Source organism: Galendromus occidentalis, unplaced genomic scaffold (genome assembly GCF_000255335.2).
Source record: "Galendromus occidentalis unplaced genomic scaffold, Mocc_1.1 scf7180000077476, whole genome shotgun sequence".
Lineage (NCBI taxonomy): Eukaryota > Metazoa > Arthropoda > Arachnida > Mesostigmata > Phytoseiidae > Galendromus > Galendromus occidentalis.
In genome coordinates, this window is record NW_003805464.1 from 728907 (window position 1) to 756781 (window position 27875).

Below are 27875 nucleotides of genomic sequence, written 5' to 3' on the forward strand. Positions count from 1 at the left end.
AGCGTACCGTCGAAATTGAAAACTGAGGGGCTGAAGGTTAAATAATTGAAAGAACCGTGCTGATTGAAAATCGCCTTTTTCGTGAGCTGAAAACTGATCTCTCATCGGAGAATAGTGATTTCCCAGACTTTTAATTCATTTTCCGCGTCGAGCCGAATGTGGGGGGAATCACTCCCATCGAAGTCAGATCAGTGTCGTCGCAGTCGGGGCTCCCGACTGGAACTCATTTTCGATGGAATGTCCGGAATAGGTCTAGCGGGATCTCGCGAGTCCACAGTCTTGCAGTATATGGCGCTCGACTCGAATGTCCGGCATCTCAAAGGGTGTGATGGAATGCATGATCTGCGATATCCAAAGCTCTGCCACAACTGACTCTAGCATCACGGGTGACGGAAAGCGATCTTGCCATCGAAGTTCGCGTCGAGCGCTGAGTCATCATCTGTTCATCTCCGAAATCACGCGAGAACGGTCTCACTTGTTCTTCGGATTGCCATTCGGATTGCGTGTTCGCACCTACATCGTAGCCTGCAGATGGGTCCAGGGATAATTCGCGGCGTGTCGCACCACGGTTCCCTCGATGAGCGAAATCGCCCTCGCGGAACTTATCGAGTATCTTTCAAGACCGATGCTCCGAATACCGCAATTTGAAGCGCGCGCTGCGGCCGCCGTCGCCGTAGCGAACCGTTGTCGAAACCATACGGAATGGAGGCAAGACAAACGGATTCTTCTGTGGTTGCGGGGCTAACGGGCTTTCTTCTCTAACGGATTCTCGGTGGGCAAGGGGCCGAACGCGGCTGGCAAGGGAACACCATCGACAGAGCCACCAGTCCAGACTTCGGTACCGCTGTGTGGAGTCGACGCGGAGCGGTGTTCATCAGTGCGTCGCGCGGCGGAGAAATTCCGCCACATTTGACTGTGTTCGTGTTGGTGTCGATCGACTCATGGATAAAGGAATAGGGGAAAAAAGGAGAAACTGTCCTACATGTGTGGCCTGATCAGACAACGATGAGTTTCATGATTACGGCGTGCGTGCCAGCCACAGCGCCTCGGAACGCGCCGAGATCGCGCAAGCCGATCTTCATCGAGCCGGACGATGGAGTTTACGAGGAATGCGTGCCTGGAGCCCAACTCCGACGTGACGAGCACGCTGATTACAATGCGACAGGTTGCCACATCGGATATATTTTCAAGAAGACTCTGCAGTCCTGCATCCGGCCTCAAGGCGAGAACGACAAGAAGCTCGGCGGCGAGTACAAAAGCTATGAAAGACCCGAAGAGACCGAATCCATGATCCTGGACAATGCCCTTTTCGAGCCGAAGCAGCCCCCCGATTCCCTCGGCTCGGGCTCGGATACTTCGAAGATTTCGACTGAGCTCTCGCTCAGCAGTGAATCCACGACCACAGGACCGATGGCGAAGTTCGCACGAACCTCTTCCACTCGCAACACCGCCTCGAACTCTTCGGGTTCGGTTAAGAGCAAAAGTCCATCACATTACGGAATGAGGCCGTCAGGCAGTCCCGAGCTGGACGCGATTGTCAATTCAATCGGGAGCTCTCCCGGGGGCTCGCCGAACTCTCACAATTATTTCTCTGTGAACTCGGACGATTACGAAAGCTCAACGCCGCTTCGGTCCAAGAGCAATCCGGCGACGAACAGACGTCAGATGGTGCCGAACAAGAAGCCAGAAAAATCTGTTTCCCTTCCGCCGAGCGGGAAACTGTGGGGCAAGCCGATCAATGGGGACTGGAAATCCTCTTTGAAGGATCCTTTCCGGAGCAAAAAGAAATTCGTGGCGCCCGCCTTGGAGAAAGTCTATGAGCTTCCTGAGAAGGAAGCTCTGTATGACATTTCGCGAGATCCCGTTCTAAACGACCTTGCCCGGGTGGCTCGAGAAGTGAAACAACAGGCCGCAAAGGACAAGATCAGCCCCGAGGAAACGTATCCCTCGACCGCGTTCGCTTCGCAAGCCTCGATACGGAGCAAGTGCAGCGATGTCAGTAGACGTTTGAACAGCTTCTCGGTCGCGGCGCGATTGTCGCCAATCAACAGATGTGCCTCGAGGAACTACGAGAGTCACTGCATGGACAACGCCATGGCGAGCCTCTCTCTATCCGACAGTTCTGCGGGCTCCCGAAAACAGCTGCTGTCCTCGCTGAGCTCGGAGGGCCAATACAAGGCCGGTGAAATCGATATTCGCGACGACGGAATAATCTACTCGATAGAGAAAGTTCGCAAAAAAGGAAAACGCCCCGTCGAGATGAACCCGGTGCCGCTCTGCGTGCCCGGCATGCAGGGCTTCGTCCCGCCGTATTGCAGGGTGAGCGCGGTCAGAGCGAGGCGAGCGCTGCTCAAACGCCACAACTCGAAAGCGTCTCGGGGCTCGAAAACTTTCTCCGACACGACCTGGGCCAGTTCGGAAGCGCGCCGCAAGCGGAGACTCAAGCCCGCGTGCAAGGGTCAGGACCACTATTGTCGGGATGTGAAAGTCACTCCGTGTGTTTCGACGCTCCGCAAGAAGAAAAATGAATTCGAACGGGCTCGGAAACGGGCGAACGTTGGCGCGAACAAGGGAGCCCGAAAGAAAGCATACGTGTTCAATTGGCTCCTGGTGAACCAGGGGGTGATTGGGAATCCCGCCGACAAAGAGCGCACCCGTAGACTGGTGAGTTCACGTAGGTGCACAGTACTTATCTATTCGGTAAAATCGAATTCTGGTCGCAGCGTTCAGTTCCCGTTCAGCCTCCGTTCAAATCTGCCAGGCCTCTGGGTGGAGTATGGCATCGGCAGAAGTGACACGAAATAGATCGAAAACCTCGCGTTCGATACGCTGCCGTTTACATTGTGTGGAATGAGCTCGGATTGACCGCGGATCAACAGTCTGTGTTTGATCCTGATCGATCGCCGAGACGATGTAGAACGACATTTCTAGTCAAATGTGTTTCTCTAGAGATCTATCTGCCCATGTTCCTTATCTCTCAGCCTGGGCATGTCTGCGGGCCCGAACCGGCGGCGGCGCTGGACACCGCGTGCGGTGGACTGGCAGGACGATAGTCGTTCGGATAACAATCAAGGGGCGCGTTGTCTCTCGCTGGGAATCGACAACGCTCTATCGGATGGAATCCACGAATTTCCGCGGCCGACGTGCTCCTCCCATGCTTTAATCAATCTGAATGATTAGGCTTTTCGTCGGATGGCATGAACCCGATCGAGGGGGGAAACTCGACGTCGAATCCGACGGAAGAAGCAAAGCTCACAGTGGATCGCTTCTTGGCCACAGACGAAAGGAACTCACGTACCGAGGATATTTTCTAGCCCCGACTATCGTTTTGACGTTCAGTCCTCTCTAGAGGGAATGAATACGACATCAGAAGCCCCCCAACGATCCATGACGACCCAAAAGAGCATGCGGAAAGAAAACTTCTCATCCAGCTATCCGATTTCCTACGGTCTCGCGCTGCGACTGCAAGTTGCGCTGAAACAAGAGACGTGTCTCGCCTTCCATGACGACGCTTGACATTGTGAAGGAGTAATCCCGCGATTCTCCGTCGACAGTCGGACTCAGAAAATTTTCCATGAACTTCAATGAGCAGGCGTTGTGCAATCAGCGGACTGAAAGATGTCTTCAGGAAATAACGATATTATTACATGTCTTCTGTTCTATTGTCATCTTTTCTGTAAGCGACAATGCTCTGCGGGGCGACCCGTTATGGAAGCTTCACCGCTAGGCCTCAATCAAAGATTCATTTCTCTGCTGTGAAGGAGGATCGATCTGCCGTGTGACATTGAGAGCGCGATGCCTCCAGGTCGAAAACGATCCAATCCTAGCGCAGGCATACCTGCTTCGCGATTCCCCCATGCAGGCAACGCGACTAGTCTATCGCGAATCTCAACATACGAGGGAAGGTTTCGAGGAGCGAGTGCAGAACTTTCGCTTTTCTTCCGCGGCAGCATGGCAATCGATGTTCTTCTTCTATTCCGATTTTACTTTTCTGTGGGAGTGGCTCCAGCCGGGGCGTGCCCGGTGTCCAGATTAGATTAGATCGTAGATTGAGTTTTCTCAGCGGGACCTGCGTTTAGAAATTCCCGACCTGCTCTCACCTCAAACGGTGTTCGATACGCGATGCTGGAACAGCAAACGAGTCACGAGTGCGGATCAAGGTGCCGATGTTTCACTGAAGCCCGATGGAGACAACCACTCCTGTCGTTCGGGAGAGCGCAAATCAAAGGCGAAAACGAGCAACCGCAGAAAGAACCTTGCAGTCCAAATCGTCCCGCTGCTACGTCGGACAATGCTCACTTGAGCTTTCCCCACTTTACTCCAGAAGAAGAACGCTTCTTTCAATGGACCGACTAGATGCCCCCCTCAGACCCTGGTTCGACGGATCTAAGTGGACAGTTTTCAGTTTCTTTCGTGTCTGATGAGCACATCTCGGTTTCTGGTTTCGGACCGGTCCATGCTTCGCCGTACGTTGCGTCGGTCATCGTGTTTGAATATTCCTGGTGGAAGTGCGCTTTGAATTGCTTGCCTCGGGTGGTCAAGTTCACCTAAGGACGGGGCTTCCCACGCGAAGTCATCGAATTACGGTATTCTTCCGCTTGGGCACCCTCATCCACGCTTAAGCGTAGAGGCACCGACCTTGATGGTGTTTCATGGTTCTCGCCCCCCGATAGACAAAACAGAGCATGTCGCTTACATGGTATGCTCTGTGACTTTTCCGGTCGTTTTTTCCCCGGTCGCCGGATGTTCGACCTAGTTCATACGACACCGAGTTGGCGCAACGCCGGACGTGTTGCCAGGTCGACAGACCGAACTGAAACCTGTGAATGCGGTGAGTTCCACTCCCGCATGGGCTATGAGCGGCACTCCGGTGGAAATAAGCATCACGCCATCCATCTATCGCTCGACTCAATTCGCTATGTAACGCTACAATAGCACTCATCTGAGCGACTCTGGATGAGTTCAGAGGATGTCGTTTCGACTTCGAGGAGAAATGCTCTGGAATTCTCGGGGGATCCATCGGAAGTAGCCACGACTCGCGGCTCTCTGCTACACGGGGCCACCCTGACGATCCGATGTATAAATAGTTTCACCGAAACATTACAGATAGTGAACCCCTGTGACAAAACGCTGCTCGATTAATCGCTCGCGTGACAAGCGCAAAACTCGCGGCGGATGAGATCCTCGCGCGTGCGTGAGAAGATCACCGTTGGGCCTCTCGAACAGCGCGCTGATAATTACTTTCACTTAGACAATTAGCTTAACAATTAAGTGTCGGATTCCTGTCATGACGCGAAAACTCCGCTCCGGAATCGCAGGCGACTTCTACCCCGATGCTGGTCTGCAGAAACACACGGCGCCATCGGGGAGACATTAGGAGAATCCGAGAAAACTTCTTTCAGAGAAACGGACGTCCCTAATGGAGAAAACGCGACATCCTCCGGAGCGATCGTAGAAAATTCGCAGTTTCCAGATCGAATTATTCCGGAGGTTTGGACCGAGAAAAGAGAGCTGCGCTGTGCGACACTTTCTCCGCGAAACTGAAGTCGCTAGATGGTATTGTTTCCAGCGGTAGGGTCACACAAGTGCTTCCTCTTGTTCTCACTCACTTCTCTTGTTCTTCTGTTTTTCCCTAAATAATCCGACGGCAGTTTACACGGACCGAGCTCGAAATGACTCGACGCTCCGACGGGTAGCCGACTGCGGCTGACAGAAGCTTCGGCTCTCCGGCAGTGATACACGCTCTGGTAAGCCCAACGGACACTGGCAGACTACTGATGATGGGTGGCGTTTAAACAAGTCCGTGACGTTGACCGATGATCGGTGTCAGAATCCGCGTCGGCTCGCTTATTGATCCTCCCTCCATGCAAATAAATATGGATGAGCTGCGAAGGAGCGTCGGTGTGCACGTGAAAGTACCTCTTGACCACCATCGATGGCTCTTCGGATGATGACGGCGCTTAGCTCGGTACCGTCGACACAGACAGGGGGGACAATATCGGAACTACCCGTTTTCTCTAGTAGACCGATGCGGTCCTTAAGTTAAATGGTGATTACATTCTATATAGGGTGTGAGCGATTCGCTCCCTCTCTCGTTCTACGTCCGGCGCTAGATCTCGCAGTTATCATCAATCTTAAGCTTACGCGTGTCGTTTATATGTGTATGCGCAAAGATGGTATCAGGCCCTTCACCGGCTGTGTTTCGGTCGACCATGACTAAACGTTCTTCCGTTTCTCCGAATTTCGGGCTTCCATCGACGGGCGACCGGATTCTCGAGTAGTTTTTGCGCGATATTCCGTTCATCCGGCGACAAATAATTCACGTCGAAAAAGTGTCATCGTAAGTTGCCGGACGCGCGAGGCGCAACGGATGACGGTGGTCCGACCATCCGGTCACTCATTGGGCGCATATTTAATTGTCTGTATTCGACTCATCGCGATCGATGTTTTCTGCGTGGATTTGACTTGCGATTTGTTACGATTCGGAAGGGAGAGGCGGGCGAAGAGGCAGAGTGGCGGGAGAAAAAAGCCAGTGAGTGAAGCATATTTTGAGCAAGTGGTAAGGTAATCAGAGAATGTGTACAATCTTTAGGAAGACATTATCGATCGATCAACGCGGTCGGCGAGCGTATCCCCGCGTCTCGATGCGCTAGCATTGCTACACCAGATTTCGACTTCTCTTTCCTCCGAAGATTTTCCAATTCGAAACCGAGAGCTTTTACAACTTAAACAGACGGTTTCTTCAGAGAAAAATGAAAAGCCCCCGATCGATCAGCTCGAAATCGGGATAAATGCTTCATTTTCCGTTAAAGTTTTTCAACGTATTCAGATTGCCCGCTCGGGAGTCGCGTCACGCGTTCTGTTCCTAAGTGAGCTGCTGATTGCAGCTCTCAAAAATCCGTATCAATGGAGTCGCGGCCTGCAGAACGACGGAATGTGCTTGTTTTAGCAATGCTCGACACTGTGCTTCGAATGTTCTCGACCCTTGACCTTCGGAATGAAAAGTCCCGTGTCTCTCTCTCTTGTTTGAATTTGCATGTCGATTAAATATCCGAACGACGCTGCAGAATTCCGCGAGGCGTATGTTCTGGTTCTCGCTCGATCTACAGAAGGCGTAGGCGCTATCGCACAAATCAAACAGACAGGATTTTTCACAGGATTTGACTATAAAAAAAACGATTGAGCTCGCGAACAAACCCGTGCGCACGGAAATAAACTGTGTTGTACCCGCCAACTTGTTCGTGTTGTCAAAAACTGTTGCGACGCGAGAAGTTCCCGCTCGAGCTGAATCAATGAACAGTTTCCTCCGGTATTGTCCGACCACTGACAGGTGTATCATTGCTGTCGTTCTCGTGTTTCTTGTCATTCCAATTTCATATTTTTGCATTCAGAAATCGATGGACCCCAATGGAAATGCGAACTGTCGAACTATTGTCGATGCGATCATTTCGCACATCGTAGGCATCGGGAAGATGACGGTTTTCAAATCTTTCGTTGTGTCCGTCTGACGAGAGGTGGGCAGTAGGAGTAATACGACGCCGATGTGAGTGAATCACTGTCTGGTTGAGTGTTTGCTCTGCTCGCGGAGATGAGCATCTCGCGACCGTCGGCGCGTCGTCTCGCCGTAGATACAATGAGCGACAAACACTGGAAAACACTTGAGCGTTTGCTGAAAAACGTCATTCATTCATTTAGTCTGTCATCTGTTCACCCATCTATTCATCCTCCTATCCATTCGGGAACTGCTGAGGCCTTGGCGCTCGAGAGGAGGCAGTGATACTTCAGCTTCAAGCGCGAGAAGTCCCAGTAAGATGACCAGGGTGCAGCAGGCGAAGCCGAACGGAACGTATTCACTTCGTCGCGCGTCGTTTTACTCAATGCTGGATTTCGTGGGACTGGCAGACTAACTGTGTGTTCCGCGCCTCCCCCGCGTGCCAGAGTTCAGATTAGGACAATGTCAGCCGCGCAATCAGAAAACAGAGCGACCGCTAAGGCAACGTTCCAGCGGAACGAACTTGAAGGGGAAACGTTGCGACGAGCGAGGAGAAGCGAGATGACCATTTTTCCGGAACACAGGACCTTTCCGAGCATTTGTTTCTGATTGAGTGAGACGTGGAACTTCATACCCGAGAGAAAGAACAAATTACTGAAAGCGTATCATCCCTGCTCCGACACACGACGCATATTTGTGGCACGATACGTATTTGCTCTTCATTCCTCACGAAAATGGGTTAAATGCTCCTTGTCTCATTATCTGGAAAAGTTTGAAAGTATTCATTGCTGCTTTTGGGTCGGTTTCGCTGCTCTCGTCGGCGTTGGCGCGGTTCCACACGGAAAGGCGACTTCGGAATCGTCGATGATGTTTGTGGAATGATCGAGATGGTAATGCGACAAATTCCACGTCTTCAAAATTCCATAATGGCATTCAACCATTTATTCGAGTTGTCTGATGAAGTATTCGCATCGATTGGTCGCCGCATCCAATGATTCAGTGCGACGTCGGTAAACCGGTTTGGGAACGGAGCTCTGTGTTTTTTTCTCTCTACGCAACGATGCAGCCATGAAGATGGCTAACGATTCTACGAGACAATTAATGGCACCTTTTTCGAAAGGAGGATGTCAAAAAGACGAAGATCCACCCGTGGCTTTGATGGACACTAAGTTAATGCGTTAATCGTCTGAGCGGGGAAAGCTGTCCGACACTCCGTAGGGACGCGCGTACAAGACACTCGATCCGGCTGGGAGGAGGTTTGACGACTCTGTTTCAATAGGACAGCTCCGGTCAGTCAGCCCAGCCTTGCCGCGACGGCTTGATCGCGATAAGCATGACCCATCCTGAAGCACGGACGTACACCGAATCGTCAGACAGAAAAAAATGATTCCGCATCTTAATTGCTCTCCGAAGATAATGGGCCTCGATGTATCCCATTTAGAGGACGACAAAAAAGTATGCAGCTAGAAAAGACAAGCGACAGTCTGGGGTTTCGGATACGGACGCCAACTTTCGATGAATCGGACCAATTATAAGAAATCCGGCAATTTCTTCTTAGCGCCAGAATCTTGCAACCGTTTGACAAATGGAAACTCAGTCCGGTCCTAATTCTCACAGCGGCACCGACGTGCGCGGAACGCAATCACGTTATCGAGAGAATTTTCCAGAGGAACGTTAGAACGTATCTCGCACGATGCAAAGGGACCGGGGAGAGGGTGATTATCATGAAGGTCGTCGAGAAGCTCCGACGACGTCTGAAAAGGCTAATAATTGTGTGTGGAGGCACATCATGCCTCCTGGTGCAGATTCAAATACTTTCAGCCGAGCTCGTTTCATGGCATTTTAGTGCCAGCGATCTTTGCGAGCACTCTCTGACTTGCGATAACTCAGAACCCCAAGCGCGAGAGAAGACCGTGAGTTCATCACGAATAACAAAAGTGATGGCCCATCCGTTTTTTTCTCGGTTGCGATCGGCGCCTTAGGTACGTGAACTATCTATCGCCATAACGGAGGTTCAATTCTGAGAGACCTGGACGCCCCATCCTCCTCCTCGCTCCGACCATCTGCTCTATATTCGAAAATAGAGACCTCGGTCAGGAAGTGGGAGCCGCCGCGGTTCGGACACCGCAGGTATAGCGATCTTCATTCGGAAATGTTCATTTGGACCCCTTTTTTTGCTTTTCCCTTAGAATTCTGCCCTGACGCATTTCGATCGATAATCGATTCGGACTCGCGGTGCCGACGGATGCTCATAGCAGAAAAATCAAAACCCATTTTCCATCGAATTCCCCGGTGTCCCACCGCTTCTTCTCCTCTCGTTTGAATGGCGAAAAAAGTGAGGAAAATATTGAGCTGTGATAAAGTTTCGTAGTCCCTGGTGGAAACATCCTGGAACTGAGCGCTTTCGCCTCCTTCATTCGATTGCTTCAGGGTCTGGCAACCGTCGAGTTGCGTTGCCTTCCTGTCTCGACTGTCGACGATCCGATCAATTTTCTTTCAATATAAAATTCAATCATTCACTTTATTACTGTCTTCACAGTCAGCCAGTCAATCCTGACGTGCTACCGTTTTGGGAGGAAAGCGTCAGCCGATCACGGTTCTGATCCTAGTGTTGTCGCTTGTAGTTATCTGAGTGACCGAGCCGCAGCTTGACTGTCCGACCGAGCGACTGAAGGTGAAATCTGCGCGTTGACAAAATAATTGAGGTCCTCTCCGATTCCCCATTTGATGTTTTCGGTGATCCCTTAATAAGAAACTCTGCGCCTTCTTCCGTCCACAACTATCGTTTTTCTTCTCGAATCATTCCGTTGCTCCGGTCGGTCCCTTCCGCGGTGGCAGCATCATCATCATCAATTGACTGAATGATGAAAATATGAGAGATGTGTCTCAATTTCGGTTGATAACAAACCCGCGTGGTACCATCTCGATCACTGCCATCGTACTGAAGGGACTCTTCTGTGGGCACGAATCTCTCTCTGCGTTTTACCTGCCTCCATGAAGTCGTGATTCGCGCGTCAAGTTTTCTCCTGGCCGGAGAACGAATTTTCCACATTGGCTTCTGGTGGCAGAATCTGCCTGCGTCGAGACAAATCGCTCGGTCATGACTTTTGCCGTATCAGAAACAAATTCGGAAGCACGCGAACTTGCCAAGAAGCGTCGACGGCTCGATAACGGCGTCGCACGCTTCCATCGCAAACTCGTCGCCCTGTCGTTGGTATGTAGCGGATGCGACCCCCCGAGGAAGTGCGCGCAGCGCGCCGGAGTCAGTGCCAAAAACGCGAAGGAATTATTGCCCCAACCTTTTTTCCAACATCGCCGTTATCCACATTGTGACGTCGCGAGACATTGTGCGAAAAAAAAAGTGGAGAGGAGCACGCATTTTGAATGAAGACGAAATCACCCACGCGACAGAGTTTTTTCTCGTCGCAAGGAATCGTTGCGGCTTTTGATTGCGGTCGAAACAGAAAGCACTACGCTCGCTACTTGGGGATTTTTATGCAGGAGATTAGTATCGTTACTTTTTTGTCGGCGCTGCTTGCGAGAATCGCTACGGATGTTCCGCGCTAACAATCCACCGAACGCGATTCCCCGACTGCGGCGACAAGCGACGGAAAGTCATTTCGCACTTTGTAGACAACCATCATCCCAGACGGAGAGTCCAAGCCGATGCCATAACCCACCCTGGCTCGTCTTTCGGATGGGGGACTTCCTCAATGGACTCGCTCACAGATCAGCGTTCCGCGGGTAAAAGCACTGTAAAGGGAGTTCGAGACTTAGGCTGCAGAGTTTAAGATGAGCATTCATTCTCGCGAAAATATGTCCGCCTGGCACCTCGATCTTTATTGGCTCCAGATTACTCCGCCATGATTCGCGAGGGCGCGAGATTGTGCAAGAACGCGCTCGGAAAAACGCTTGCCGGATGAGGTAGATAAAGTTGCGGGAGATCTCCGAATTTAAAATAAATACTATGTCTCTCGGCAGTCGGCCGAGACACTCCCAACTTCTCAACAGCTCATCCTTTCGCGGACTTCAAGCGCGGAACGGTCTCTCCGGATGCTTAAAGTTCCCCTGCCCGCATTGAAATGCTTCGCCGATTCACCGTGTCTGACAGGTCAAAAGCTACGGCTCGATCCTAGAAGCGGATGTTGACTGTTAAAGAAAAGAAAATACCTCCATGAGAAAGAGATCGAGGGGGGAGTCCCAGTCACTCACGTCATGGAGGAGGTCAAGCGAATCTCAAGTTCGGGATTCCGAGTAATTCTTAGGTATGTATGTCTGTCTGCTTCAGCTCCTTCGTCTCATTCGTGATGAGGATGACCTTCCTCCACTCTCGAGACGCTGTTGGGCAACCTCCCATTCGAACTATGTCGGTCAAAATGCAGAGTTTCGCGTTTTAAGAAGGTTCCTGACTCGATTAAAGATGAACTGCGATGACGGCTAGGACGTATATGGTCTCCCCTCTGTCCGGCGATTCTTGCAAACTGCCTTATCTCCTACAATCAATCGCAGGAGCGTCTTGCGTCGCCTCCGTCGGGCTACTGTATACGGGAACAATTCTGCCCAGGTAGGGACAAGCACGACTCAGCCGCTTTCGGTAATTCGTCCTGTCGTTATTAAATTCCGTCGGCCGATCGTCGCGATCGTCTTGGTTAGCGCTCTTCTACTTGTTCGTTTTTTTTCTCCGGGCGATCGGTGTCGGAGTCAGGGCGGACGAGTATTGAAAACGTGCAGCAAATGACGATTCCGTTTTCATGCTTGCTCGACTCTTCGCTCGATCAGCTGTTGTTGGGACGGACGACTGCGCGGTCAGTCGGTCGGTCGCCTGCTCGCCCGGTTAGTCAAGTCAATAGCTCTGTTGGCCTAATCAGATAGAATTGATGTCCCTTATTGGCACAAAACGCGGCGGCCGCCGATAGTGCCTTCGTCACCGACGTCGTCTTCGTAGTCGTTCAGTTGTCGTGACTCCATATGTGTTTGTTAACGCGGGCGATGAAACGGTCGCTCGTAGCGAGAAAGCTTGTCGTGCGTCGACAGTCGACGGGACATCGAACCGAGCTCAACCATCGACTTACAGTGTAGCAAGCTGTTTGAATGAGCGAGTGACTTGATGGCGCGATGGGCAATCCTGTCGTATTCAGTGGTCACGTTCGCTTTTCAAAAAGAAACTTACACCGGAGACAACGGGGCGAGAAGCTGAACAAAATCCGAACGCCGGCCTGTGTCTTCCAAAGAGCCGGAGTCCCGTTCCGAGGGAAACGTAAGTTTCAATTTAATTGGCATCGCTCATTCTTGCGTTCGTTGTCGCCAATCGTGTTGATGCCCCAAAGACTTCTTTCGGTCTAAGTTTCAAAACCGATCGCCTGCGAACCGCAAGGCACAATCCCCGCGGCGTCTCCACTCGGTTTCGAGCTGTTCGCTGTGAACTGCCACTAGGCACGGGACTTTTCCGCTTCAATTATGCACGTGAAGCTCCACAGTGGCGAAATCATTTTCTTCGCGCACGGCGTTGCGCTGTGTGGAATTCGAGCTTATCAGCAATCAGATGCCGATGCGGCCCGAGAGCGAAGCATCTCCGTTCTGGACTCATCTGCCCACAAACCACCTCTAAAAGCTCATCAAGAATGACTCCTCAACTAAATACGCAAAGGACTTGTTCTAATTTTCATCGCTACAGCGGTGAATTGACAGCCGACGATTGACATCTTCGTCATTTTTGGTCGCTGATGTCGAGCAATCAGCTAGTGGCTGACAACCCGATGGGAGAACCGGCAATTTGAGCGTCCAGCAATTCCATTGATCGTTCCGCACCCAAATCGGAAGGGACGCTTGATCCTCGGATTCGGCGCCTTAATCCGACGGTCGCGCTCAGGCCCTCCAGGGATCCGCAATTTTTCTCAAGACCTGTAGAGCCCGGATCCGCGAAAACGGGTGATCACTAGCTGCGGAGAACATATGCTAGTACATGTTTTCATAAACCTATGTTTCGCCTATCGATGAACATTATATGTATATTCAGCTGATTCAGCCGGTTGAAGCCGCGAAAATCTGGAAAATGTTCCACAAAGGATCCGCAGATCTCGATCCGTTGGAAAGCGTATCCCAGGGAGGGCATTTGTTTTCACGCATGCCGTTTTGTTTACTCATGCACTGACACCGAAAACCTTCCAATACGTGATTCGAGGACTCTCAGCACTAGGCTTCGGGTTAGCGCTCACGACCGACGGCACTGGCCGCTAAAGTGCATAAACTAATATCAAGGCAGCAACACCTGCGGGGAACTCGTCTATCGATCTTCATGCGGATTTCGCCACCTTCTCTTCGGGATGAGATCTTGAGTGTTGACAAATACAACGCATGTCTCGTCGCGGTCGAAACCTCTCTCCTCAATGAGATGCTGTCGTTTTAGATATTTCTTTACGACTCACATTTTCCCCCTAGTTCTTCGGAACTTCTCGGGGAATTTCTCGACGCTGCGCTGGTTAGTCGCGTCGAATTGATGCTTCAAATCACCGAATCATTGAGGGGTTCGGCGATATCCGAACTCCATAATTTACATGGGTTACGTGAGACAATTCAACATCGGTTCTGACCGCGGTCGGCGCTCACATAACGGCGGATCATTTCTCGCCAAAATTCGATGGGCTTACCCAACGCCTCTTGTCCGGACCGAAAGCTCGCTGATCGTATCACCGACTCGAGAAAGCAAGACGTTGTTATCGAGTGACGCTATCTGAATACTCTTAGAAAAACAAAGAAGCCCAGGGAAGTCTCATGAACATCACTGCGTCAATCAACCAATCACTTCTCGGAGTGTCGAATTACCCAATGAGTTCTTTGTGACGACACCAGTGGGGAAGGAGCTCTTGCATCTTCAATGCGTGAGCTCGTTTCAACCATCCAAGATTCGGGAATTCATCGAAAATACAGCGGATCTAGAACGAAGTTTTCAGCTCGAGTTCACAAGCTGGACTGCTCTGAGATGCTGCGGCGTTCTGACCGGCTTTGACGGTGGGGAATATTTTCGCTCCCCGGGACTGAGCAGGACTCGAGCGGGACAGCATGCTCTATGGGGCGAGACTTCATGATTTCAGCCAGAATCGATTCAGCCCCATAGAGGGGAGGGGGCATCCCCCGAAACGCACGAGTTCCAGGCCCGGGATGTTCGAGCCGAATTTGTCGGTCTTCTTCTCTCGAGAGTATTTCGAATCGAGGGTCATTCGTCTCTAGCCATGGGAATGGGAGGAACTCGCCTCCCTCGATTTCGATTCCTCTCGTACCAAATCTCGCGTGCTCCCGCGAACCACTTGGAGGAGGCGAACGGGGAACGTTAGGCGACACGGCGCCAGATCGAGCACGGGGGTCCAATCGACTGTCAGTTTTGCCCCGGAAGCGTGAGGCACCGCGAGAAAAAAAGCAGACGCTGAGCGAAAGAGTTATCATGGCGGGCATTATTCACTCTTTCATTGTTCCGTTTGGAATTTCCATGAAAATTACAATTTGGAACCCTGCTTAACGTGGTATAGGTACCAGACCGGTGTCACGAAGTTTAGTGAGAACACTTCTCGTTGAACGATGGGCGTGTCCACGGAATAAGCTCAGTGGACTTCACTAGAGACATGTATACGCCCGATCCCGGGAAGGGCTTTCACCGGCTTGAAATTTTGACGTAATTGTCAAGACGGAGCGGTGACAATACTGACAGTAGGCGTCTACGTGAGATTCCCACGCTAGTTTTCCGCTTTCGCGTCGTTGACTCGGTCTGGGCCGTAACTGATGACTCTTGTCTCTTCTTCCATTCTGCTGTCGCCGCAGGAGGAACTGCGTCCACATTCACGGGTCACCACGCCGGCATCGATACAAGACTTTATCGATCCGCGATGGCTCGAATGCCGATTATCAGTATCTATAAGAAAAGATCAATTAGGTGACATTTTGACAAAGTCTTGTCGAAGCCCCCGATGCTCCGGACGGAGGAATCATCAGCGAGGTCTTAGCGGGTCTGTTTGGACTTATCGGAAGCTTAAGCGATCGTAGCTATAGCTCAGTAAGATAAACTCTGGATTCTGAGCTGAATTGACACATCACTGCTGATTGACACATTACTCGGCCCCAATGAGATTCAGAACTTCATTGTGACGTTTCGGCTCTTGGACAGCCATGGTAGCCGACAAAAATAGTTGGAATCGCAAGCGCAGACTATTCACTGGGCCTTGCTTTTCGTCCTCAAGCCTTCCTGGAATCAGAATGGACTAGAAGAGTAGAAAACGCAGACTCCAAAGTGCAATTCAAAACGCCCTTGGATTATAAAACATACAGCGTGCGACTGATTGACTGTCAGAAATACGCAGCCGTCAGCTCTTCATTAGACGTCGACTTATTTTCCTCGCCCGTCATCGTCGAAGACAATCGAGCGCGCTCTTCCTGCAGTCGGCGTCGATTTGCGATAACAACTATATTATTTACGTAGAACGCCAGAATAAGTGACAGCTAATGATACCAGAGAACCGAATCCGCCCTCAGTACGATCTATGTAGGGATGTTGACCGCGCAGCTGAGCCTGCTATTTCCGAACGCTCCATGCGCACTGACTAACGTAGACCTCATCTTGACCAACGATTAGTCATTAATGCTAGCATACCGGCACGCGGCGGCTTCGGGGCATTGTTCCAAAAGCGGAAAAGAAATTTCCTACGCTGCGGTTGCCAATGCAGGTATGTAGGATGTGCGGTAAATGAAAACGTCGACAGCTTCGACGACAGTCAATATCGACAATCGTCGGATCCGACTTCGAGCGGATTGCTTCCCGACGGCGGCGACGAGGAAAAATGAAGTGTCAAAGCGCTAAGCATCGAGTACTTGGATAGCCCATTCGTCGTGCGATCGTTTTTTGATACGTTCCACAGATCCCTCACGAATTCGTCTCGGTGGTATTCGTTCGGATCGATACGGGGCATGGATTACGAAACGAAGGAGGAAGTCAGCGGAGCAAAGACAATGACGAGGAACGCGCAGCGCAACGGCTTCTACGCACTCTGGGGCACAAAGCGGAAAATTCTGGAAATTGTATAAGAGCTTCATGGGGAGCGATCCGATCGCTCATCTGTTGCTGATTACGAGTGAGATGGAGACCTATTTTCTCTTACGAGCAGACGAGCACTCACCCGGATCGGCCAGCGCGAACATTAGCATTTATTCATTGAGACAAGCGGCGGCCTCAAACAAACTGAGTTCAGCATGCCATTGACCATAAGAAGGTCATCTCTCCCTTCTTCTGCGCTCGTTGTCGGAAGACTACTACAGACGAGCGAGCGACCCTTCACCGAAAAGAGAAATGGCAACTTTCGCGGTAACTATTTCGGAACGTCAACCCAGAATAATTCAGTCACCAGAGAGGAACACGATCGACGAATGCTTCAGCGTAATCATATGTAGGTATGTCGGTAGTTGCTTTACAACCCTGTTTCGATTCCGTAATGGCGTTTTTTGATGTTTCGCATTCGCTCCGGACACGCCGAGAGCCGGAATCGAATACTACAATGTCCAACACTCTCGGTGTCTGCGCACCTGCGAGCGGAATTCGATAACGATTAGGTACTCCTCCGAAAGACTCGCGCGAGGGGGGAGAAGAGCTTCGATGGACAGCATGCAAGAATTCCGCTGGCTGATCCGGGAAAACAGTCCCGCATTTCCGTTAAAATGAAAAGCTTTTCATCCGACCATCGATCCGTTCATCCATCCAACTAGTCAGCCATCAGTCAATCGTCATTCTGCAGGTCTGCCCGCCCGTCTGGCTTTCGGTCGGAGGAGTCAGCAGCGATCGATCGTTCGATTGACTTCGTCAGATTGACTGGCCGGCCGACCGATCGACCGACCGACCAAATGACTGACTGGCTGACTGACTGACTGACGGAGAGACGAAGCCGACCTGAAGCCCGATGATAACGATATCCATTGACTTGAATCTCACCCTAGATCAGACCTCACAGAGATAATTTAATGAGAATGAATGGGAGTCAGCGGCACAGCTGAAGATCTGTGTCTTCAGTTCGCCGGCGGTCCGCGTCTCCTGCGGGCATATCAGTGCCTCCGCTCTTGCAATTACGGCATCGCTCGATATTTTAAAAACAAGCTCGGAGGGAAACATGAGGAATTCGTTGGTCATGCGTTTTGTGAGCTCTGGATTGTTTGTCTATTTCCAAAATACAGACCGATTCGCACGAAGTGAAACGTTTGGAGCTCAAAGCGCAATGCGAACGATAAGGGATAATCCCCTGGATGTCCGCATAGTGTTTGCCAAGTAAGTTTACTCGTCTCTACTCGCGATTCATCCCGTTCCTCCGCGAGCCAAGGACGAGATGTGTGTGCGGAAAAACTTTCCCCCCATGGGCCGAATGTTTGAAATGTTCTTCCCTGGGGAACGGACAGACGAGCCGAGGAGACTGATATCAAATATGAAACCAAGGAGAAAGAAGATCAGATACGATATCTCCCGATATCTCATATTCTTGACCCAGAAGTCGGCTCGAGTGTGGCAGACGGGATATCAACCACTCGATAGGTGAGATATATGCATCTGTGGGCTTCACTCATCGAGCTGAAGCCCCGAGGCGTTGAATCGTCTTTTCCGACCGCTCGAAAATCCCGACCAACATTTCTGCCGATACTGGTATCGCACATGCCGTGTCTCCCAAGATGATCAGACAACTCATGTATGTTCCAAGGGAGAGCTACGCGCCACTGTAATCGTCGGATCACGTTCATCACGATGACCCTAGCGTGACCTCGATGGATCGGTAGCTGATGCGAGAATTAATAAACAGAGTACTGGAAGCGAAAGTGACGAAGAGAGTCGCAAAGCGAAATCGACGAATATCAGTCTCTTGGAAGAGCAGAAAAGAATGGGGGCTCCGACGCTGTGTCACGGATATTGCGTCGGTCTTTACCGTGTTGAAGTCCCGTAGTGACACTATTCAAAGGCACTATCCCGCGGAGAACGAGTGTTTGATCGCTCCTTCGAATACACAGTTATCGACACTTCTCAGAATGAAAAATGTCAAGCGGGGAAAAATCTTGGAAAAGTCCCAGATAATCGGCAAGCGCGGAACAGATACCTGGTGGCCGTTAGAAGTAGAAGAAAAGACCAACGTGGAAAGTCGCGACGTGTGGTCGTCGGTATGCTTGCTCGCCTGCCCTAATGTAGCTTTTAATCGAACCTATCGACGACGGTGGTCGCTGCGGCCGCTGCTCAGGCTTTGCGGGATACATGGACGCGGTGGGTCGCTCACTCGATCAATCGGATGGACCGGGACAAAAGCGTTGACGATGGACCAGAATAGACAATAGCTCACGGAAAATATCGTTCTGGCTTTCGGAATGTTCCAGATACAGTGGAATGAGACGACACTCGGGATTAAGACTGGGATTACCATTTGTAAAGATCCGTTTAGCTTTCGGCTTGAGCGGATTGTGGATTCCAGAGCGGTCCGCATCGGCGCAACCCTTCCTCTCTTCCTCATCTCGGCGGGATTTGGTTCACTCATCGATCTTGGTATTCCCAACATGTACAATACGCGTACAAATGAATGAAATGATAAAAATCGGGAACTGGGATACCGTTCCCGGCCCTGAGTAACGACAACGACGTACCACCGCTCATATCGAATCTGAGGTTTGAGGATCTGGAAGCGCCATCCAGGTACCGCCCAGGGATCAGGAGATGAACTATCATTCCTCCGGAACTCCGTTTCCGAGCGGGAACGAATGGAAGGACAGTTTGTATAGAATGCTGAAAGAAAATGAAGGATAGCTACCTAGCGCAGGACCTTGGGACAAGCCTATTTGGTTCCGGGCAGGAAACCGCAGGCCCGTGATAGCGATCAATTACGTAAAGGAATGCTCGGAATATCGCAGTGGTTCGTTGAGCGGCGAAAAATTACTCGCAAAACACCCGCCATCGACCACGATCCAAAGAATGAAAAAAAGGCTGTGACAGTTGTAATCGCGCATCCTTTTTGATGATGCGGTCCGGAAAAAAAACACCACGATGTAGCCTGGCCGCAGGCACAGCTTCCGGAAACCGCATAAAATTCGAATAAAGTGTTGCTTCTCTTGGATCTGCTGCTTTCGCTCCCAGACAATACCATATTGCCATATTGCTTACTGATTTCCACACAAAAATACTGTCCAAAACTCAGGCGAGCCGCTTACCGCCAGGGAGGTCAAGCATGAGATCTTTTTCGGAGGAACGGATTGTCTCACGGTCGCAAAAAGTTGCTGTCGCGGGAGGTTTCTGTCCGTTGAGAGCGTTTCGGAAGTTGTCGCTAAAAGTTTCCCCGATTCCGCGGGCGTATCTAGAGGAAAACGCTTATTCGAAATCTCGAAGAGGCAGCTATCAGGCTTCCCAGAAGTTACCCGCTCATTGATGGACGGTTGGGGAGGAAAGACGCTTGAAGCCTCAGACAGATGGTCGGAGCGAAAGAAAACTCGTGAATGAAAGGATGAAAGCGAAATCGCAATTGCGGGGGACGGCGCGGCGGCTGCGGCGATGGCGAAGTCTCAGAGGAATATCCTTAAAAAATCCCCGTGGACGCTTTCAAACGAAGTAGCCGTTTTTTTCCGACCCGAACCGTGGACTTTCCCGCCAATCCGCCCATTCTCTGCTACCCCTCGTGGGTTGCACTCCGGAAACTCACCTTCTTGTCTCAGATAGCTACGATGGAAGTGAGTTATGGATGGCATGACGCGCATCTCACCTTTTCGAGCCTTTTCATTAGAGCGAAAATACGCAGGAATGTGGATGCATTATCAAAAGATTCCTTCGCTAAACGATACAATGGCAGGGAGAGAGAAAGTTCCTACTCGTGGCGATATCCAAAACATCATCGTCATCATCTTTATTATTGCGGTTAAGCATTGCTTTCAGCTGGGAGGGAACCAGCTCCGACTAAACATTGCATGGTGTTGCTATGCCTTGTGCCTCCGCAGATGGATATGTCCGAAAGCGCTTCTCCCTGAAATGAAGTGATAGACCACGGTATGTTCGCGATCGCTGACGCTCACCCAGAGCAGGCATTCCGCCATCGACGGCGCCGGTTCTCCAATAAGTGCGCTCGCTTGTAGGAACGAAAAGAAAATGAGGAATGTGAGTTCATGGGGGAATGATTCAAGCTCTACACGGAATCCGAGCTGAAACTAAGCCGCTTCTGAGAATCCGAAAGTCCATTGCATGAGCAGTCGAGCTCGGCTCAGTCAGCATTCATTCGTACGCCCCTCCCTACTGATCCATTTCGTCGGCGGCGTGTCGGAGAAGCGATGATCTGTGTGAAATGAGGCGAATTATTGATGCAACCGGTAAGGAACTCTTTGGCGAGCTACAGATAATGCGAATGACATCGGGATGACTCCGTTTGGAACTTGTCTTAGGCGAAACATGTCTGAGAAGTTTGGATAGGTACCGAGTGGAGGTCTGAAGCGAGACGGCGAGACAACCTCGTATAGCGAACGAGTTCAAGCGGTTGCGACTCGGAGAGGAGTCTAGTCGAATAGCAGACGTCGCGCAATGAGCAAAAAGAACTCTGAGCGACTGGCCGCTCACCGCTGCTTCCTTGTCCACCGATATTGCCTTCGATACATTTGAGGTACCGATGCTTTCGCTGGTTGTGATACAAACAACGGATCGATGACCAAATAGCCCACACCTGATTTTTTGTGCATGGCCAGTAATTATTTTGAGCACCATCGGCTTCTGCGACGGTTCTCGGCCGGACGGACCTACGTTCGACGGCTTACTAGGTGTCCGCACTCCACATCGCGCCGACTATTTTTTAACCTTATCAGGAGCGGATAGGAGCAGCTGTACGGTGTGATCGTGAAGAAATTTTCCTGCGATAAATCACCGGATTATTACTTGCCTCGATTCTCGACCCCCCTCGAGAGGGGGGTCGAGACTCTCTGTGGAGTTCCGCGGGGAACCGTGATGAGCCATGCTTATCCGCGATATCATCGCCGTCTTCCAGCATCCGATTCTCGCGAAGAATCTATGGAACTTCCTTGTTTTTGACAATACCGGCACTGATGTGAGTTTTTACCCTTGTTTCCGAATGAGGCGAATACTCGATCTCTCAACTGTTGGAGGAAATTGTCGACGCGACAATATGACGGCCGGAGAAGTAACTTGATAGAGAAACTATATTCCCTGGTCTGGATCGAGAATAGGACCCGGATCCCTGATCGAAGGCGATGTTGATCTTGGATTATCGCGAAAGTAGCCTCCAGTAGCCGAACTTTTGTTTCGGTACAGATGCGATCAGGAGTGCTTCGGATGGAAAACGAAAATCCACCAGTGCACCCAGTATCGCGAGTGACCCGTACGATTTTCGAACTCGCATTGTCTTCTCTTGAGATACGATCGATGAGATTGAAAGCAGCCGCGATTCTTTCGTTGATTTTCCGCCCGCGGCTCCCTCCGTGGAGAATCTTCCCCTGTTCTGAGAAATTCGTGGGCGCATGTTATTCAGTTGGCCCGGGTTCGCGGAAAAATTCCGCAGCCGGGTGTATACGCATGTCGCCTGTGACCGGATACATTTGGAAGCGGACTTCAACCTCCTGGCGTCCTAGTCGAAGACTGAAAGAAAGGAGTTTTCTGCGCAAGAACCCGTCATTCATCCTTTGAACATTTCGAGGACGAAGATGAATGCGATCGATAAATCACTTTCTCTTTGCAGGCGAAGGAACGCAGCACATTGCTGTGGCTGCTTAGCAAAGCGTACAAGGGGCAAGTGCCGACGGACCTGCGGAGCCCCCATTATAAAGAGTCAGGGGTGAGTTGAAATTTCCTTCTCAATTACAAGGACTCCGGTCACTCGAAGCTTGATCTTGAGCAACGAAGAGTCGCGAGAACGGAGCGAACCGCTACCCAGTTCTGTGGAAAGTAGGGCTAACATCACGCCGGTCCGGTGACAGCTGGTCACGACAGTTCCGTTTGGGAAAACCAATGGAGGTCTCTCCCGGTCGAATAACCCTCGAGTAGTTCGGTGTCCTGATGTCGATCTTGCAACGACACAGACATGGTCTTGAGTGCAAGTAGTAGAAGAGATAGAACTTCTGACAAAAACGCCGAAATAATCATGCAACTCTTGCAGAACCAGTACCGTCTAAAACCAGACATCGTGGATTTATTGTCATCATGCAAAATCTATTGCATGGTTCTTCGTGAAATATACGATGACCCATCGTACTTCGAGCTGTCATTTGGTCAGATCCTCATCATGTTGGCTCGGAAAGGCATCGAGGTACAGAACTTGAAGGAAGGACTCAAGATCACGCCGAGGATCTTAGAGGAATGCAGCCCTCTGAACATGGTTCGTTTCGGTAGTTATTTCCAGTTTGACCTTCACACGTTTCTGAGCACGATTCGAATACCTATTTCTTGTTCCCAAAAACTTGCAGTCGGCTCACTTGAATTTTGCTGACGCTCTCATGGAGCTCTTCATCCGAGAGATCCTGATTCCATCGAAAGTCCAGCAAGTTGTCCAGCGCTTCGCGAATCCTCACCCGAAATCAGGATCCGCCCCGTCAACGATAGGAGACTCGACGCTTCAGATGGACTCCGGGGATGCAGCGCTTCTATGGATCAATCGAAGTGCTCAGGTAAACGAGGGTCGGATGACAACGTGAGCTACAGGGCAGGTACCCGGGTTAGACTGTGGAGTGAGCATCGAACGCAAGCGGCTTCGGGGAGAGATTGCAAATTACGCCCTGAGCGTACTATGGGAGGGCACCTACGCGGCCGGAGGTGCGCCGAAGGCCTCAATAGGCGACGGCTCGGGAAATTCCGATTCCGTCGGTGCTCACTAAATGCCTCGGACCCTTCGATTGCGATCCATTTTTCCCCGTGGGAGCTTTCGTTCGCGAGCTTGTGAGCTCATCTGATGAACACTCCTGATTTCGATGGATAGCCAACGAGCGATACTGAACAGACCTGTAAAATTATTCTTTCTTGCAGTCATTGAGAGAGAAAGTTCACACGGAAAGCAGAGAGATCCTGCCAAAGATTGTTCATATCCAGGTGAGTTCTCGAGCTCATCACTCTGATTGGGAACACCTCAGATAATGGGTCGTAGTCACATCCTCATGGCAAGTCAGCCACTATTCAATTATAGCTCACTGTGGGCCAGTACTCGGTTTTAATTTGCTTTTTTTCGACTAAACCCACCAACTGGTAGACTGTATGAACGAGGCATCTGCATGTGAAGAGCTTCCCCAAACCTGGCAGCAGCCGACCAAAATGTCCAGAGCGGCTGATTCATGAGGCACAATGACACCGCGAAGTCGCTTTTAATGACGTCGGAAGACAAGGGAACAGCTGAGAATACGCATAAACGTGCGTCAAAAGATGCGTCTCCCGATTTCATGCAATTACCCGTGAGGAGAAGAAGAGACGAACATGACTCTTCTCCTTCATGTCCGCCTCAGCGTCAATCTTTCGGAAGGATTGAATTTAAGGAAAGAAATATGAGTCAGCTTTGAATTCTCCCACCTCCGTCGGGGAGTTCCGCGGATCAACTTCCGCCGAGAAACTTGGAAGTCTTCCCTTTGTAATCTATTCCTTTGATTGCTATTGGTAACCTTATATTGAATCGAACTGCTCACAATCAGTCCGACTTCCTTCGACCACTTCCACGTTCCGTGCAATTTCCATGATGCGCCGAATTCAAGCCACCGGTCGACCGCATTGCTCCACGATGGTCATATATTTCGTATCAGGGTTTCGTTGTCTTACATTCGGTTGAATGAATGACGGAGTGCTCTGTCCACAGATAAGTGCCGGTATCCCCGGTAAGGAGATGTAATAGGAGCGGGGAGGAGAACCAAGGGATAATCATTCCGAATCTATGTTTCAGGATCTGACGGACCTCTCGGACGGTAGCGCTTTGGCTTGCCTCATTTCCCTTTACTGCCCAGAACATCTGAGTTATTACGACATTAACTTCTCGCCTTCGATGTCTCTGGCTGACTCTCTCACCAACCATCATCTTATCAAGGAATTCTGTGAGAGGCATTTGCCACAGGACGTTCACTTCATTACGATTGAGGACTTGCTGTTCCCACACGCGGCGATCCGAACAAATATTCTTGTCTTCATAGCAGATTTGATGTATCTGTTCGAAATCAAGCCGTGCAAAGTCGTCCAGGTCCCCGGCATCGCACAGTATGTCGTAAAACGCGAGTCAAATGAGGAGATTCCGATTACCGCGCTGTAGAGATGTCGCGATCGAGGAATTCTCCGACACCACTCTCTATACGAGCTATAGAATGTTGGGTGGATTCGTGAACCGAAATGCCATATGTTGTTAATAAGTTATTGTTTTGTAAATAAAGCTCCCGCCGCTTGCCCAATGATCCGCCACGTGTATTTCTTGAGTCCTCGTCAAAAGCTCCATGGAACGAGAGCTTGGGGTTCCCGAACACTTCGAATCAGAATATCCCAGCTTGTCAACTCGTATCTTACACTCTTCTGCGTAATATGTCGCTTCTGTGACGCTCGTAGTCGATGCAATGACTCCGATTCGACTACAAACGTATCCACAGGGAATTTGATTCGAATCTCAATTAGTCACCGAAGCCGATTACAGAAATTACGGATGTTTCCAATAAATTACGCTGAAAGCGGCGGATTTCTCGCCGGATTTTCCTTCCTCTCCACACGCAAGCCGTCACGACTACGGCTTGGGCTATGTCGGGCGGAAGGTCCATGATCTGCGAACTTGCGATGCATCGCGTCTCTAGGTGAGAGCATCGTCTCTGATCTCTGAGATTGAGACACGGGGCCCCAGGAAGAACTGTTTTGGCCGGCTGCCATCGCAAGTTTGCCGGCTGAGATGATGCTTGCTTCCTCTATAATCCTACAGCCCGTATTCGCGATCATTCCGGCATCTCAGCTCAAGATTGGGACGGCCCGCGAAGAATGGACGGCGGCGGCCGTCGGAACAATAACCCCATCTAGGAGCCGCGTTTTGTTCGTCCTCGAACATGTACGATTATTCGTTCTCCAGAAGGAGGATCACCCTCCGTGAGAGTCGCGCACTCAGACTGTAAGGGGTAGCATTGCTCAATCGACAAACAATTTTGTTGTCCTGTTGAACCTCCCAGAGCTGGGGCTTCTCTTTATCGTCGCCGCCATAATGGCGGCGCCATTGATGAAGTTCCGATACCCCCGTCGATTTTCTTTGTTTGCTCAAGCGTGGGAGGGAGTCGAGAGTCGATCTTCTTGCGAGGTAGTGTAGTCACGCTCACATCCGCTATCAGAACATCAGCCGGCACACTTCATCTTTCCATCAGCCGGAGTTTCTTGCATTTTTATGCAAATGGCGACAGCTAACTCGAAGATCGGGATGGCTCCAAGGATCTCCATTTCTCGCGCGATATCTTTCAAAGAACAGCGACTGAAAGATCTGTGCTCCGCTAACGAATCAAAAGATGCGGGAAACGCACTAGTCGAAGGGCTGACAGATATTGCACGACACTCGTTGTGCTCGTGCGCACATTTCCATCGCTCGTCTGTAGTCTCGACTCCGGCTACACCTGCATTCTCCGGAGTTCACCCAACCAATTGTAGACATTGTTGTGTTCGGCTCGACATGTGGACCCTTCCCTCAGCAGGAAACGAAGTCTGGGTACGGGAGAGATGACGAAAATTTTTGAATGCCAATGGGAAACATTCCGATACTCATTGAGACGAGGCTCTTAATTCGAGCGCCTGGACTCAAAGAGGTGCTGTGGGACAATCGGGATGGAACATGACAACGTCATGCTCTCTTCTGCTGGGACGATGAATCACGATTGAGAGAATTCTTCTGTTCCGAACATCGATACGAGCTCGATGGCTGCTAATCAAATATGCAGGCGGACATCTCAGAAAATCCGGACAACCTCATACCGGACTAGCCTGTGGTTTGTCAGCGTAAAGGATTTCATGAATGTAGGCACTATTCTAAGCGGAACGCTCAAGTATTACCTGTCGGATCGGGAGGGAAACCTTGTACAGAAAAATCACTCATTTGTACCGGAGCAGATCGGGCGAAACTCACACGTTTCTTCCGAGAAGCCATCAAACTTTCTGTTGTTGGTACTTTGCTCCTTACCTAAGAATAATAGCATCAGAGTCGAGTATTTTCGGAGGGAATCGGATACGAACATCATGCGATGACAGCTGATCGTGATGATCCCATTCACCTCGAACAACTCGTTCAGACATGAATATTTCAGCAGATATCAACGTCAAAAAAATACGAGTTATCAGCCAGTGTACGGTCAGCCGGACAGAGAATCGCGTACGGAAATCCTCGATTAAAGCCCTGGAGCGAGCTTTCTGTTCATCCCCCGGCTCAAGTTGTCACCACCGGCACTGATCCGTACAGATTCTTCCTCCATTGTTTTGAACGGGTAGTCACGGAGAAGAGGCTTCGCTGGCCCGACTATGAGAAACATTTTGAGCGACGCGGTAGCACGTATCACGCACGAATGCCTGATGCCCCCCGTACCTTGAAGTGATCGAGGACCGTCCGAGTTCAGGCAAACGAAGGCTTCTCGGGTAATGGGACGGAAAACATTGGTGCACTCTCTAGATCAGCGGTTCCCAACCTGGGAGCCGCGGGACTTTTCTGGGGGAGCCGCCGAACGTGGTAGCCGACTCTTCTGGGGCACGTCCGGGCCGTCAGGGTTTGTCAATTCCAAGGGAAGGTTCCAAAACGGATCGACTTCATCCGCCTTAGTTGCCGGAATTGAGCTGCGAATGGTCTTTTCAGGGGAAAAAGGAGGGAGTGTAGGTAGGAATCCGCGGGAGCCGCGTGGGCACTGGTATCCTGGGAGCCGCGGGGGAATTCTGGGTTCGCTAGGCAGCCGCGGAGCCAAAAAGGTTGGGAACCGCTGCTCTAGATCGTCGCAGGGAATTGCCGAAGGACGTAGACTCGGCGAGGATCGTTCTCCTAGCAAAGCCTGAGCTTTCCTGGCTCAATATAATCTCAACTTGCGCTCCGTCAAACAAATCAACGCGATGCTCCTCGCCCATGATCACGTGGACCGCTGAAGCTTTTCGACTTGCGCTCCGCATCTGGGCACCGAGTAAACGGAACATGAAGAAACATACACAGTGTTCAGGTCTTGTCCGATTCTTATATTGGTCGGATCGATGCCGTACGCTCATGATCGCTCCGAGAAAATCACGGACAAATGTGGCCTAGAGGTGCTACATTGGAATCGACCGAAGGCTCACGACTCACGACTATTTTCTCGAACCAATCTTCTCTCTTCCTCACGTCGGAGCCTCGGCTTCCCTCTGCAGGAGAGCTTTGGGCGGTTGCCTGCGACGTTCCGAATCATGCAA

The 27875-nt window shown here is 50.9% G+C and overlaps 1 protein-coding gene across 1 annotated transcript; it reads left to right on the top strand.

Annotated features, from left to right (window-relative positions):
* The first annotated feature begins 1005 nt into the window (after positions 1-1005).
* Positions 1006-24753, top strand: LOC108864468 (uncharacterized). The gene is made up of 6 exons (XM_029111932.1): positions 1006-2664; positions 22216-22311; positions 22633-22851; positions 22940-23140; positions 23496-23558; positions 24394-24753. Exons 1-6 carry the CDS (start codon positions 1006-1008, stop codon positions 24751-24753), a joined length of 2598 nt encoding a protein of 865 aa, XP_028967765.1.
* Positions 24754-27875: the final 3122 nt, after the last annotated feature.

Excerpts from the sequence above, each read along its gene's own strand:
- LOC108864468 (XM_029111932.1), top strand. The coding sequence starts at position 1,006 with ATGAGTTTCATGATTACGGCGTGCGTGCCAGCCACAGCGCCTCGGAAC. Across the intron at positions 22,852-22,939 it reads AATGCAGCCCTCTGAACATG|TCGGCTCACTTGAATTTTGC; the intron begins GTTCGTTTCGGT and ends AAAAACTTGCAG. Across the intron at positions 23,141-23,495 it reads GGATCAATCGAAGTGCTCAG|TCATTGAGAGAGAAAGTTCA; the intron begins GTAAACGAGGGT and ends TCTTTCTTGCAG.